The following is a 12,529-nucleotide window of genomic DNA, read 5'->3' as shown; positions in this document are numbered from 1 at the left end:
AGGGGATTGAGCCACAGAGATGAAAGTGCATTAAAAAAAAGTGGTAACAGTGTAAGTGAAATTCAAATCTACCATGACTGGAGGAGTTACAGAGGAAGCAGCTGACAGTGGGGATGTAGGCACTGCCACTGTTCAAGAGACTCGAGCTGTGCAGCCAGAGGAACTGGATAAAGGTGAATCTATCAGTGGAAATGAGGAAAGTATGATGAAAAGGATGAAAACATCCTAGGGGAAGTGATGCTTAAAGGAGTGCTCAGAGACAATCACTGATATTCAGAGTACAAAGGATAAATTTAGAAAGGAGTAAGGTAATTTATCAAACTATAGAAAAGATGCTTGATACGTATTATAAATTTTATGATGAATAAAAGCAAGCAGGCTTGATAATTTTTTTACAAAGAAATAGAACACTAGTATCGTCAATGTTTCTAATGTTTTAAATCATCATAGAGTACTAACTAAATATTGGTTTTACTTTTTTTTCATTTTCTTATTCATTTATGACCAACAGTAAGCACGTTTTTAATGTTGCAACAAAAATTTTTAAAAGTCACAGAACAATCATAATTTTCCCATTAATAAGATTTTTTGCGTGGTTTCATCTTGCATAGCCATTTATGCGGTTCTGCACACTGTGCCAAAAGGGGCTTGTACTGCACTGCACCACCTCTCTAAGTAGAAAGAATACTGTACTTGATCTTAGCCAAAAGGCCGAGAAGCAATAAGTAGAAAGAATACTGGATACTGATTCAGAGGCTTATTTTTAGTCCTTACTCTGTAAGCGTTTATTGAGCACATGTTAGTTCTATCCCAGGGATATGAAGATAGTACTTACGAGTTAGTACTAAGAGTTTATAGTCTAATGGAGAACACGGATAAGCAGGTGGTTAAATTATGGTATGATAATTGTCTGCTGGTGGTAATCCTGAGGTACATCTGGAGTCTGCACAAGATGTACCTCATTGAAAAGTGGAGTGAGAAAATCTCAGGAGAGGGTCATGTGAGCCTTCAAAGATGAGTAGTAAGTATCCAGGCAAGCAGAGGTTGGCATGTGGGCAGCCAAATGGATACAGGTGTCCCAGACAGGGCAAGCCACATAAGGAGGAAGTCCCTGTCTTCAGGGAGGAGACCTCCTGCAGTCCAGGAACCAGGATCCAGTATGGTAATGTGCAGATGTCAGATGTGGCCTGCAAGGTAGATGGGGGTCTGCTCAGGATAAGCTTTCTATGTAGTGTAGTAGAATTTGTCTTTATCCTGAAGATTGTTGGTAAGCCATTGAAAGATTTTAAATAAAGAAGTGACATTATGAACTTTTTAAAGAATATTCTGCCATCCGCATAGAGAATTGATTAGGAGAGAGCTAGAGACAAGAAGAGGCATCAGATAGAAGTGCACAGTTGTCATGTAAGAATGAAGTGCAGAGGACTTTTAACCAAAACGTGCTGAAGGTAGAGCAAATGGCAAGATGAGAGATGTTAAGGAGATGAGAAAGGCTACCGGTTTGCGGTGGGAAGGAGGAAGAAAAGTAGTAGTCAGTGATGACTTTCAGATTTCTGGCCTCAACGAGAGCAAGAAGGAACAGGTTTGGGGCATGAGGAGAAGAGTAAAGAGGTAAATATTCAGTTCGACTTATAACTTGTTGGGTTTGAGATTCCTGAGGGTTATACCCATAAATACCTTTCTACCTCTTACTATATCCTGACTGTGTCACATTGAGCAGATTGAATAACCTCTCTGTTTCAGTTACTTGCACTATAAAATGGGGATAAGAATAGTTCCTGTTTTAGGGACATAAACAAGTTTAAGTGAATTAAGAATTGATACATATTTTTAGAATAATTAAGAAGAATTTAGAAGACTTACTAAGTTTTTAGGATAGCACCTAGCATAGAGTAAGCACTCCATATTGTGTATGTGTAGTATGTCTTTATGCTACCCACCAAAGCTCCCCAAAACTCTTTTTAGGTTATAAGGGATCCATAGAGGCTAAAAGGTTTTTTCTTTCTCCACGGCATCTTCATTCTTTCTCCTATCTTACATTGAGGAAAATTTTTACAGCTCTTGTTGACCTGACTATGATAGTGGCAGCCCAGTGCCTGTATTATAGTGGCCTTGTTCTTGGTGCTTGCAGTGCATCTGTAACTGAGACTGTGATTGTCACAGTCCAGTGAGCTGGTGTTGTGACATCCCTTGGAGGAGAAACAACCAACTTTCAGGCCTAGAGTTGCTCAAGGCTAAGATTGGTTCTGCAACCTGTAAGACCTAAGTCATGTTTTTCACTCTCACGTAGCTCCATTCGATTTGTTCTGTGAGTACACACTGTTTGTTCCAACCCCTGCCAGCTGCCTTAAAACTGGGTGTTCTCAGTGTGAGAAGGTGGAGTAAAAATGTGGTTGGATGGGTACATGGGGGAAATTGTTCCTGGGAGACATGGCAGATGTCTGACTGGTGGTTTATCTGCAGTGTCACTTGGTGTGTGAACACCACCACTGAGTTTAGTGGTTTTGTTTTTCTTATTAGTTAGCCCTAGAGAATAAAGACATAAAATGCATTTTGTGAGCTGTTGGTGACTTTTATCCACTTAGTTTCACTGCTTTCATTTGTTTTATTACTGATATAATCATCCAGTTATCAAAGAGTTATAAACTCCCAAAATTTTATTGTGAATGTGGCAAAATTCATAACACAATAACAATTTATGGATAGAAATTACTTATAAATTAAAATTATGATTTCATAGCTTATTTCTCTATGTGCATATTTTAAAATTCTCCATGTGTACATTTCTGTATAAATAAGTTATATTTTATAGTTTATAATTTCTTCCTATAAATTTTTCTCTATGAAATGTTTATTTTATTTAATGATAAGTGAATTTTCTACTCGTACTTGCTTTCATACTTTCTAGAGGAGTTAAAATTATTAGTTGGTATTTCTTTCTTACCTTTAAAATACAGTGAGCAAAGTCTAATTTTGAACACTTATACTTTTGACCCAAATTCTTTCATTGTGCAAAAAAAAAGTACTTGTGAATTTAACATCTACAGGCCACATATAAGTAATCAACCTTTTAGAAATATTTAGTGGTATTTATGTATCTTTTCACTTATGAAGCCTCAAATCATGAAGTTTATATTTTTGAATGATAAACAAATACTTTTCTTCCAAGAAAAATGTTTTAACCCTAATCAGATTTCAAATACTTCATTTAGCCACCATTATGTAGTTTGGTGGGAAGAAGGGAATATATTTTTTTCTCATCTTACAGAAATTTAGTATTCTGCATTTGAAAGCATGTGGTGAAAACAGCTATCTTGACAAAGTTTTTCTATTAGGCCTTTAAAATTTCAACAGAATTTAAACATTATTTAGATAAAACAATTATGTTACAAAGACAACTTTTAACGCGATCAGGCCACCCACAGTGAGACTAGAGAATATGGCATGCAAGCCACCCAGTGAGACTGAGGTAACTTTTTCATCTTTGCTTAAAGTATAGTCAGTAGACCAGATAATGTAGAAACTTTTTATGAGCATCAATCAAACAGCCAAAAACAGTTATCCTTTTTCTCCCCTTTTCTTGTGGCTAATTAAAAGTATTTCACAAGTTGAAAAAGTTAAACTGTCTTTGTACACAGTAAATTTTGCTTTCGATAAAGCAGTTCTTTCATTATAGTGATTTGTATAGTTTGAAGTCTTTTAGGTTAAAAAAAAAATATATATATATATATAAAATATCCTGTTTGTGTATAAATTGACTTAGCTGATTTAAGAAGTATTCATTAGTGATATGTTAAAATTTGTCATTTAAGTTGCTTATGTAATTATTTGTGCCTGCTGCATAAACAGATAACTTTACCAAGAAATAGAATTAGTTCTGAAATATTTCTTTTGAACAACTTTTCTGAAAAATAAATATTTTTCTTGTTTTATTACCGTATAGTACAGATATTAAATCCAGAGAATTTAACTCGTGTAGTTGTGTGTGCCTGTGTGTATATGTGTGTTTTAACCTATTATCTGAACTAATGAAATAATCTAAGGACCCATAATTGCTATAAAATTTAGAAGAGTAGCTAAAATAAATGTAAGTTCAATTAGTGATTTTATTTGGGCCTGGTAGATATGGTTATTTTTAATTGGATACTATTTTTAACATATAAAAAGACTTAGTGCGCAAGGTGGAAATGTATTTTAGCAAACCATAAAAGATCTCCAAAATAGCTAACTTTTAAAAAAGTCTGTTGAGTTTTAATGTAAAGCTATAATAGCAGCCTATCATTTTGTTTTATTTAAGCTTCTTTTGGTCTTTTTAAAATAGGAGCAAGTACTACTGCGGACACATTATTTCAAGAAGTATTAGGTCGAAAGGACAAGGCAGATTCCACGAGAAATGCACTCAATGTGCTTCAGCGATTTAAGTTTCTCTTCAACCTTCCTCTAAATATTGAAAGGAATATTCAAAAGGTAGAGTACATATTTATGTACCCATGGTTATGATGTCATAAATTGTAAAGAGTTACTGAGATTTTTTTTTTTCTTAACCAAATGTGTTCATGATACTTTACTGACAGTCTCCAAAATGTTCCTTTATTTTAAAGGGTGATTATGATGTGGTTATTAATGACTATGAAAAGGCCAAGTCACTCTTTGGGAAAACGGAGGTGCAAGTTTTCAAAAAATGTAAGATTTGTTTATTACTTTTAGAGCTCCTATTTCTTTTTACAGGAAGAATGTAGAATGTATTCTGCAAAGAAACTTATGTGCATTTTAGTTTTTGTTTATATGGTGCTCTGTTAAAAATGTAAAACAATTACTTCAAAAATAACATGGCTTTTCTTACCAAGATGTAGCGAAAATGAAAAACCATGGCTAGATAGGTTTAGGATAGGTTAGTCTTGGACATTCTTTGCCATTTGTTAACCATGATGCCATTAAAAAATCTTTTTTACTGGAAAGAATCAATTATGGATATTTTATAGAGATGGAAACCTATATTTTAATCTCTCTTCAGAAAAGCCATTTTTAGTGAATTCTAACCTTATTATTACTTTAAGTAAACTAAACAATTTTTGACATTATCTCGAATGCAGGAGTTATAGAAAATAAGAAAAGCCTAAAATGTCCTGTGGTAATGCCTTATCAACTAGGAGAAATAGCACAGGGCTTTAATAAATTCCTAAATGAAATCCATAAGGACTCAGTAAACTTAATTTTTTTGTTGTAGTAAATTTACATGCAGTGAAATGCACAGTCCTTACATATTATAGGTCACTGAGTTTGACAAATGTGCACACCCATGTAACCCACACCCTGGACAGAATGTTTTCGTCACTCCAGAAAGTTCCCTTGTGCCTCTTCTTAGTCAACCCCTGTCCCCCAAGGCAGTCACCGTTCTGCTTTCCATAATTTGATTTTAAGTTTCCATTCTGTAAATCTTCTATATTCTTTCCTTTTTAAATAGATTATGCTGAAGTAGAAACACGGATTGAAGCTTTAAGAGAATTACTTCTGGCTAAATTGCTTGAGACACCATCGACTTTACATGACCAAAAACGTTATATAAGGTAAACCTTCTGCAAGAATTTTGACAAATCACATGTATCTGTATAGTACCAGATACATCATCTAACCCTTAAAACTAATTTGGGGGAAATTAGGAGATTGATGAAATGGTGAGAGGGAAGACAAATAGCAGAAATTTACAGGTATCTACTATAGGACACCAAAGTTCTTTTGTATACTAATAAATTTGGGAGTACTCAGGGCAAGAAAAGTCTGCTTATTTGGGGAAAGGGAAAGTAACCTCATTGCTTGGTCATTTCTTCCTCCTGCTCAATGATGGCTTACCTAACCTAGCAGGACAGTGTGTGTGTGTTGCACTCTGTGGGCACCCACAGGCCACAAGGCAGGGGCTTCCTGTATGGTTTAGAATACAACACTGTCATTCTGGGTGAAAAATTCTTCAGGCCACAAAAGTGGGCCATGGCTCAATGGTGGAGAAAATTTTGAAAGGCTTTGGTATTGAAAAGAAAAAATAGAAATAAACTTAAAAAGTTGCAATAATGTAAAAAGTGACGGATACCACAGGATATGATGAGAAGGCCTTAGAAGGAAGCAGTATAGCATAATGGAAACTAGGAAACTAGCTATTCCCTTTGGGTGACTTGCATTCTCTTTTCAGTTTCTTCATCTGTGAAATGATATGATAACACAATCTGCATCTCGGAGTAGTTGCAAACATAATCAAGAATACATTTAAGGATTTAATATAGCACCTGGCATATAAGTAGTCAATAAATTACATATATATGATGTTTATACCAGGATTTGGAGACAAAGCATATAAGTTACAAGCTTTTTATATCTGTGATTTATAAAAATAAAAATATTAACATTTTCTGCTGGCATATTTTGAATGTGGCTTTTATTCTCAGAATAAGCTGTTATTTTCCAAACTTAATGCCCTCTCTAATTAGTGAAGTTTATTGAATATTCAGTACTTACAAAATAATAGACTGTGTATATTTATGCATTTAGCTGTCATCACCCTATGACCATTGAAAATAATTTCCAGGTATGAAAAGAGGGTCTAGCCTGAAAGCTGCAGTGCTTGCCGTGGGGGAGGGGACAATGGTCCACACTCAGACCTGTGTTCTTGTGACTTAGGAGAGTAGTAGCAGCATGAGCCATTGTCATTGTCGGCACATTTGTGTTACCGAAGAGGAAAGGGACAAGAGGCTTTAGAACGGGAGTAGAGAGCACTAACAGTGATTGCTGCCACTACCGGGAGTCTGTACTACCCTCGGGCATTGTCTCCGACGCACTGTGTATACCACTTCTAAACCTCCCAGCTGCCTTGCAGGGGCGTATGTCCAATACCCATTACATAGGTGAGGAAATTGAACCTCAGACTTCACTCTTGCTCAGTGCACATAGCTAGAAGTAGGACTCATGTTTGTCTGCTCTCAGAGCCTATCTTTGCTTTCCTGTAAGCTCTCTCCGTAGGAAAGAATGTATTTGGGGGATTTTTCTGGCTTAGAATCGTGGAAATTTAAAGCTAGAAATAACCTACATGTTAGTTATCCATCTGCTTTTTCTTTTCTTCCTTTTTTTTTTTTCCAAACATACAAAGAAACAAGAGTTCCAGGGAGGTTAATCTCTTGTCCAGGGATACACAGCTGGTTAGCGTCTTATTGTCTGTGTTCCACTGTGCTACTTAACTGTGCTTTGTATTTATTTACCTGTTTATATTTATGCTATTAAACTTACCAGTAGTAATATGCTGATGCTTATTGAATGTATGATTTCTTTATTTAGTGAATTACCATTTATGTAGATAACTACTGTGTAGTTCTTGTGACTAGTTAAGATGTTAAAAAGATTTTTTGAATGACCGATTTAGGTGCTTTTTTCCTGTCATTTTAAAGGGAAAAGAACAAGAATGTCAACAAGAATACAAGTAGTTTACTTATTTTGTAATCATTATTTTATTTTTGATGCTTGAGAAGACACTGAGCGATTAATTTTATTATCCTTTTTAAATTACTTTTTGGTTATTAATAAGAAAAACAACATCACAACCAGGTCAGATATCTGTTGGACTTTGGAATCTATGACAATAGGTACTATGAGCATCAAGTAGGGATGGATACCGCCTTACCATAAGCAACGTGTATCTTTATTGGTTCTCTTCCATAACTGAAGTTATGCATGGTGTGATTGAAAATCAAATTACTACTGTATTGTTTCACTTTGGTTTATTGTCTTGTCTAATTAAAAACTTTTGATTATTTTCATTCTCCTTATTGTAGCTTTAGTGAGAGGTGAAGTTATGTTATATGCTTCTTTCCATATGAGTGTGATCCTATCCCTAGTAATTGTTAAAAATCATAGAATATGGCTAAAAAGTATAATGCTTAAATTTTAAAGTATTGAGCATGTGCTCATCATAGCCATAAATAGCATTTCTTACATTTCCCCTCTAAAAAAGCTGTCAGATTTCTTTGATACACAGTTTTAGAAGAAATAGTAACATGTACCATATTTTAAACAAAAATCTTTGAAATGAAACTACAGTTGACTGTTGAACAGTGTGGGGGTTGGGGCACCAACCATCTGCCCAGTCACAAATCCACATATAACTTGATTCCCCTGAAACTTAACTAATAGCCTAATGCTGACTGGAAGACTTACCGATAATGTAAATAGCCCATTAACACATTTTGTATGTTGTATGTGTTATATACTCTATTCTTACAATAAAATAAGCCAGAGAAAAGAAAATGTTATTAAGAGAATCATAAAGAAGAGAAAATACATTTATGGTACAGTACTCTAAAAAATCTACATATAAGTGGACCTGCACAGTTCAAACCCATGTTGTTCAAGGGTCAATTATACTTTGTTAAACTACATACTAAAAGAAAAGAAGAAATTTATTGGATTAACTCATTTAACCAAAGCCTCCCCACAGGTTGTACTTTTGAATTGCAACACTGTAGAATTTCCAAGAGAACACATCTATCATTCCTCATAAAACTCTTTTAATGTAATACCTATTAATATGATATAAGGGATTATTATTAAATTTTACAGGGACCTAGTCACCATACTAAAGAAATGTATGATTTTAAAAGTCATTAAAAGAGTTTATTGATTTCTCTTGCTGTATTGAGTTCTTGTAATGGACCATTTGTATTCCTATTTTCAGTAGCTTAAAAATTAAAAGGAAGCAGCTTTCCTAAGAGTATTCCTGTACTTTACTACTAACACTAAATCTGAGGATGTTATATGAGTGAAAGTGTTAGGAGAAAGTATTGTAGAAGTATTTGGAGGCGAAATAAACCTATCTGAGGAGAATGCTAAGGCAAATTATCCCCAACAAGAAAGAATAAAATCACGTTTTTGCAAACAAATGACACAGTCTACTATTTGTCATATTTATATTCCAGATGAAAAAAGCCTTCTGTGAGAGGAAGAATCATAGTGGGTTGCAGTATTTATGCCAGGTTAAATGTATTTTGTTAGACTGTAGTTTTATTCTTGGGGTGCTGTTAATTGATTTGTCCCTTTCTCAACACAGATACAGCCTATTTGCAGCCTGTAAATAGACAGTCGGGGCGGGGGGTAAAAAGGCCAGCTCTTGGGCTGACTTTGAGGCATCTTTGTTTGTACAGTGTGAACCCCCCACTGTTTAAGGGGCCCTTTTGCAGGATGATCAGATGCCCAGCTCTGCTTAGAGCCTAGGCTGTCTGCATTAGCTTGTAAAGGTCAAGGTGGATAGTTCCTAAATGTGATGTCAGATGTCTCAACAGTTTATTTATTGCTAGCTCATTACAAAATGTTTCTCCTCTAATTAGCTGCTAATTGAGATGTCTTTGAGTAAGGAAATACCTAGTACTGGAGGAACGTGGGAGAGAAGCATCTGGTGTATCCCTCAGTGATTAGAATTTGGCTAGAGGTCACAGCTTGTGGCCATTAATTAAAATTTATCATTGAACAAAAATCTTTAACCCCAAGACAACAGCTTATGGTTTAAAAATAATGTCAAGACAATAAATTCAACTTTTGGAGTTGATTTAATTGGATTTAACTTACTGTAGTAGTCCCTCCTCTGTGGGTTCATTTGCGTGGTTTCAGTTACCTTTGGTGAACTGAAGCAGATGATCCCCCTTCTGAAGTACAGTCAGAAGGTCAGTAGTAGCTTAGTGCTACATATCAGTGCCTCCATCATTCCCCTCACTTCTTGTCACTAGGTATTTTATCATCTCACATCCTCACAAGAAGAAGGGTGAGTACAGTACAGTAAGATATTTTGAGAGGGAAGACCACATTCACATCACATAACTTTTACTACCATATATTATAATTGTTCTGTTTTTTTATTAGGTATTGTTGTTAATCTCTTATGTGCCAAATTATAAATTAAACTTTATCATAGGTATGTATGTATAGGAAAAAACAGTATATGTAGGGTTCAGTACTATCTGTGGTTTCAGACATCCACTGAAGATCTTGGATCATATTCCCTGTGGATGAGGGGGGACTACTGTATGTTTATATATTTTGTGATGGCTGAGGGCCAAATCTTGAATAATATTTGTCAAAAATTTTTCAACTGAAATATATTTCAATTTTCAATCGGGTTTGAATATTTTATGTACAAAGAAGACTTTGAATATTTCAACAGCTATTTAAAAAACTAAGAAAAATGCCCATATGTACTGTATTTTCTAGAGAAATGTTTTCTTAGTCATGAAAATAGAGTTCAGATGTTAGAGGTAAGTGCTTATTTGTCACCAAATCTCTTTATGAAATAAAATAGCCTGATTAGGTTGCATAGAAAAATAATGTCACACTGCCATCTAGTGGCCATTTTTCAGACCAGAAAGGAATTAAAAAACAATTGAAATCAAAAAAATATTCACTAGGTGTCCTCTGCTGGCTTCCACTTGTGTTTTCTGTAATGACTGAGAACTAAGTATGGAAATACTCTGTGAACTAAATGTAGATATAAAGATAAATTCACACCAAGTATTTAGGATCGTTACAAGTTGTCTTTGTCTTCTTGGTTATCTTTTTAAAAAATCCTTATTTTTTAAAAATATAGTTTTATTTTTAATCGCATAAAAAGAAATTTGAATATATTTCATTTAGAATTAAGTATTGAAGACTGATGTTGACAAGTGCTTTACTAATTGATAAAATTTTAGGTTTTCTTAAAAAAAAGGTAATGACTTAAAAGTATGCTGGCTTTCCTTTTGTCCTTATTCATGGCTCTACAGAAGCCTACTTCATCAGTCTTGGCCTTGCTTTTTCAGGTACCTGTCTGACCTTCACGCTCTGGGCGATCCTGCTTGGCAGTGTATTGGCGCCCAACACAGGTGGATCCTTCAGCTCATGCACGGCTGCAAAGAGGGATATGTACAAGATTTGAAAGGCAAGGCTGCTTCTCTTCTAGTCATTATGCCATTTTTTATTGTCGATTTAATACACTTTGGAAATGCTTAATAATTAAGGGAATGATTAGTTAATTTTCTTGTTTCTGTACTTGTTTTTTATTTATTTTGTTTTTGTTTTTGCTGCTGGTCAGCATTATACCTGTGAGTGAATAACAGGTAAGGGAGAAAACTCTCTTGATATCTGTATTTTTATGGTTGACAGCCAGTATTGACGAAGGTTTGATTTAAGGAATAGTTAAATTTTTATGGGAAGTAACATGATGTTGTAGAAATATTAGTCTTTAATAAATGGTAGTAGTCTACTCACTATTCATCAAATATATGTTGAGCCCCACCATGTGCCAGGTATTGTGCCAAGTACAGATGGACAGTGGTGAATAAAACAGACATGGTCCCTGCCCTTATGGTGTTAAACACTTACCTGACTACATACAAAGTTGTTGACAAGTGATATATAGAAAAATCACAATATTTTGAGGGAGGAGAACTGAGGAGAATGCTTTAGATGGTCCATTTGGGAAGGTGTCTCAGAGAAGGCTCCATGTTCTCTAAGAGCTAGAAGAATGAGAAAGCCTGCTGGGCCGACTTTAGTCTGAAAAAAGGAACAACCTTTGCAAAGGCTGTAAAGTAAGTTTAAAGGAAGAAGTCACAGCTGCATTCACCTGCAGGTTTATCAGCATTTATTTGTAAAATTCTGTCATCCCACAGATATTGAATGTATTCAGTGCCTGCTGTGTGCTGGCCACTATTGCGTGCTAAGGATTCAGTGGTCAGTATGGCAGATGGGCCTGGCTCACACGAGACTTATAAAATAGCGGGGGGTAGGGGTGGGGAGGAGATGGACAAGAAAAGTAGAATGGACTAGTAGAATACAGTGTTACTTTCTAAGCCTGGGAAGTTCCTCCTGCCGTGGTAGCACTTAGGAACAGCATCTGATTCAGAGTTCTAAGGTCACAGAAGTGACATTCCAAGATCTGAAGGATATCTGTATCGGCCAGTTGAAATAGAGGAGGGGGAAAAGGAAAGAGATAAAGACCATTCCAGGAAGAGAAAATAGAATGTGCACAGGGCTTCAAGCAAGAGATGGCTACTGAATTCTCTGTGGCTGGAGTTCAGTACACAAAGTGGCGAGAGTGGAGGCTAGAGTTAGGCGGTCCCAGGTCTTGCATGGACTTTGTTAGTCCCTTCAAGGGCTTTGGACTTGATCCAGAGGACATTGGGCTGACCATTAAGGGTCTGAAGCAGGGGAAAGACCCATTGAGACTTATTTTTTAATCCATGTAGTGAATGGATGAGTGGGAGCAAGACTGGAACAGTAAAGCTGGTTAGGAGGCTGCTATGGTGATTCAGGCATCTCATCTCCCATAGCCATGGTGGATGTGGAGAAAGAGATGGATTCAAGAGCTATTCAGAAGTTGGAGTTGATAGGACTTGGTGATTGAAGGAGGAAAAAGGGGTCAAGGGTGATTCCCAGATACCTGACCTCAGCAACTAGTTAGGATGATGGCACCATTGAGTTAGGGAGCATAGAGGAGAAAAACATTTTTTTTCCTTTTGTTTGGACC

General features: G+C 35.7%; 1 protein-coding gene across 4 annotated transcripts in view; it reads left to right on the top strand.

Annotated features, from left to right (window-relative positions):
* Nucleotides 1-12,529, top strand: part of EXOC2 (exocyst complex component 2) — a 279,473-nt gene that overhangs the window by 101,186 nt on the left and 165,758 nt on the right. For all 4 annotated transcript variants that reach the window (XM_027603387.2, XM_027603388.2, XM_027603385.2 and 1 more), the window contains 4 exons: nucleotides 4,322-4,467; nucleotides 4,602-4,683; nucleotides 5,465-5,567; nucleotides 10,824-10,942. In XM_027603387.2, coding sequence (XP_027459188.1) covers nucleotides 4,322-4,467; nucleotides 4,602-4,683; nucleotides 5,465-5,567; nucleotides 10,824-10,942 — 450 coding nt within the window. The remainder of the gene's footprint in view (nucleotides 1-4,321; nucleotides 4,468-4,601; nucleotides 4,684-5,464; nucleotides 5,568-10,823; nucleotides 10,943-12,529) is intronic.

The sequence above is a fragment of the Zalophus californianus genome, chromosome 7 (genome assembly GCF_009762305.2).
Source record: "Zalophus californianus isolate mZalCal1 chromosome 7, mZalCal1.pri.v2, whole genome shotgun sequence".
Lineage (NCBI taxonomy): Eukaryota > Metazoa > Chordata > Mammalia > Carnivora > Otariidae > Zalophus > Zalophus californianus.
Note: the sequence above shows the minus strand (reverse complement) of the source record. Positions and strands in the feature narration are given on the sequence as shown.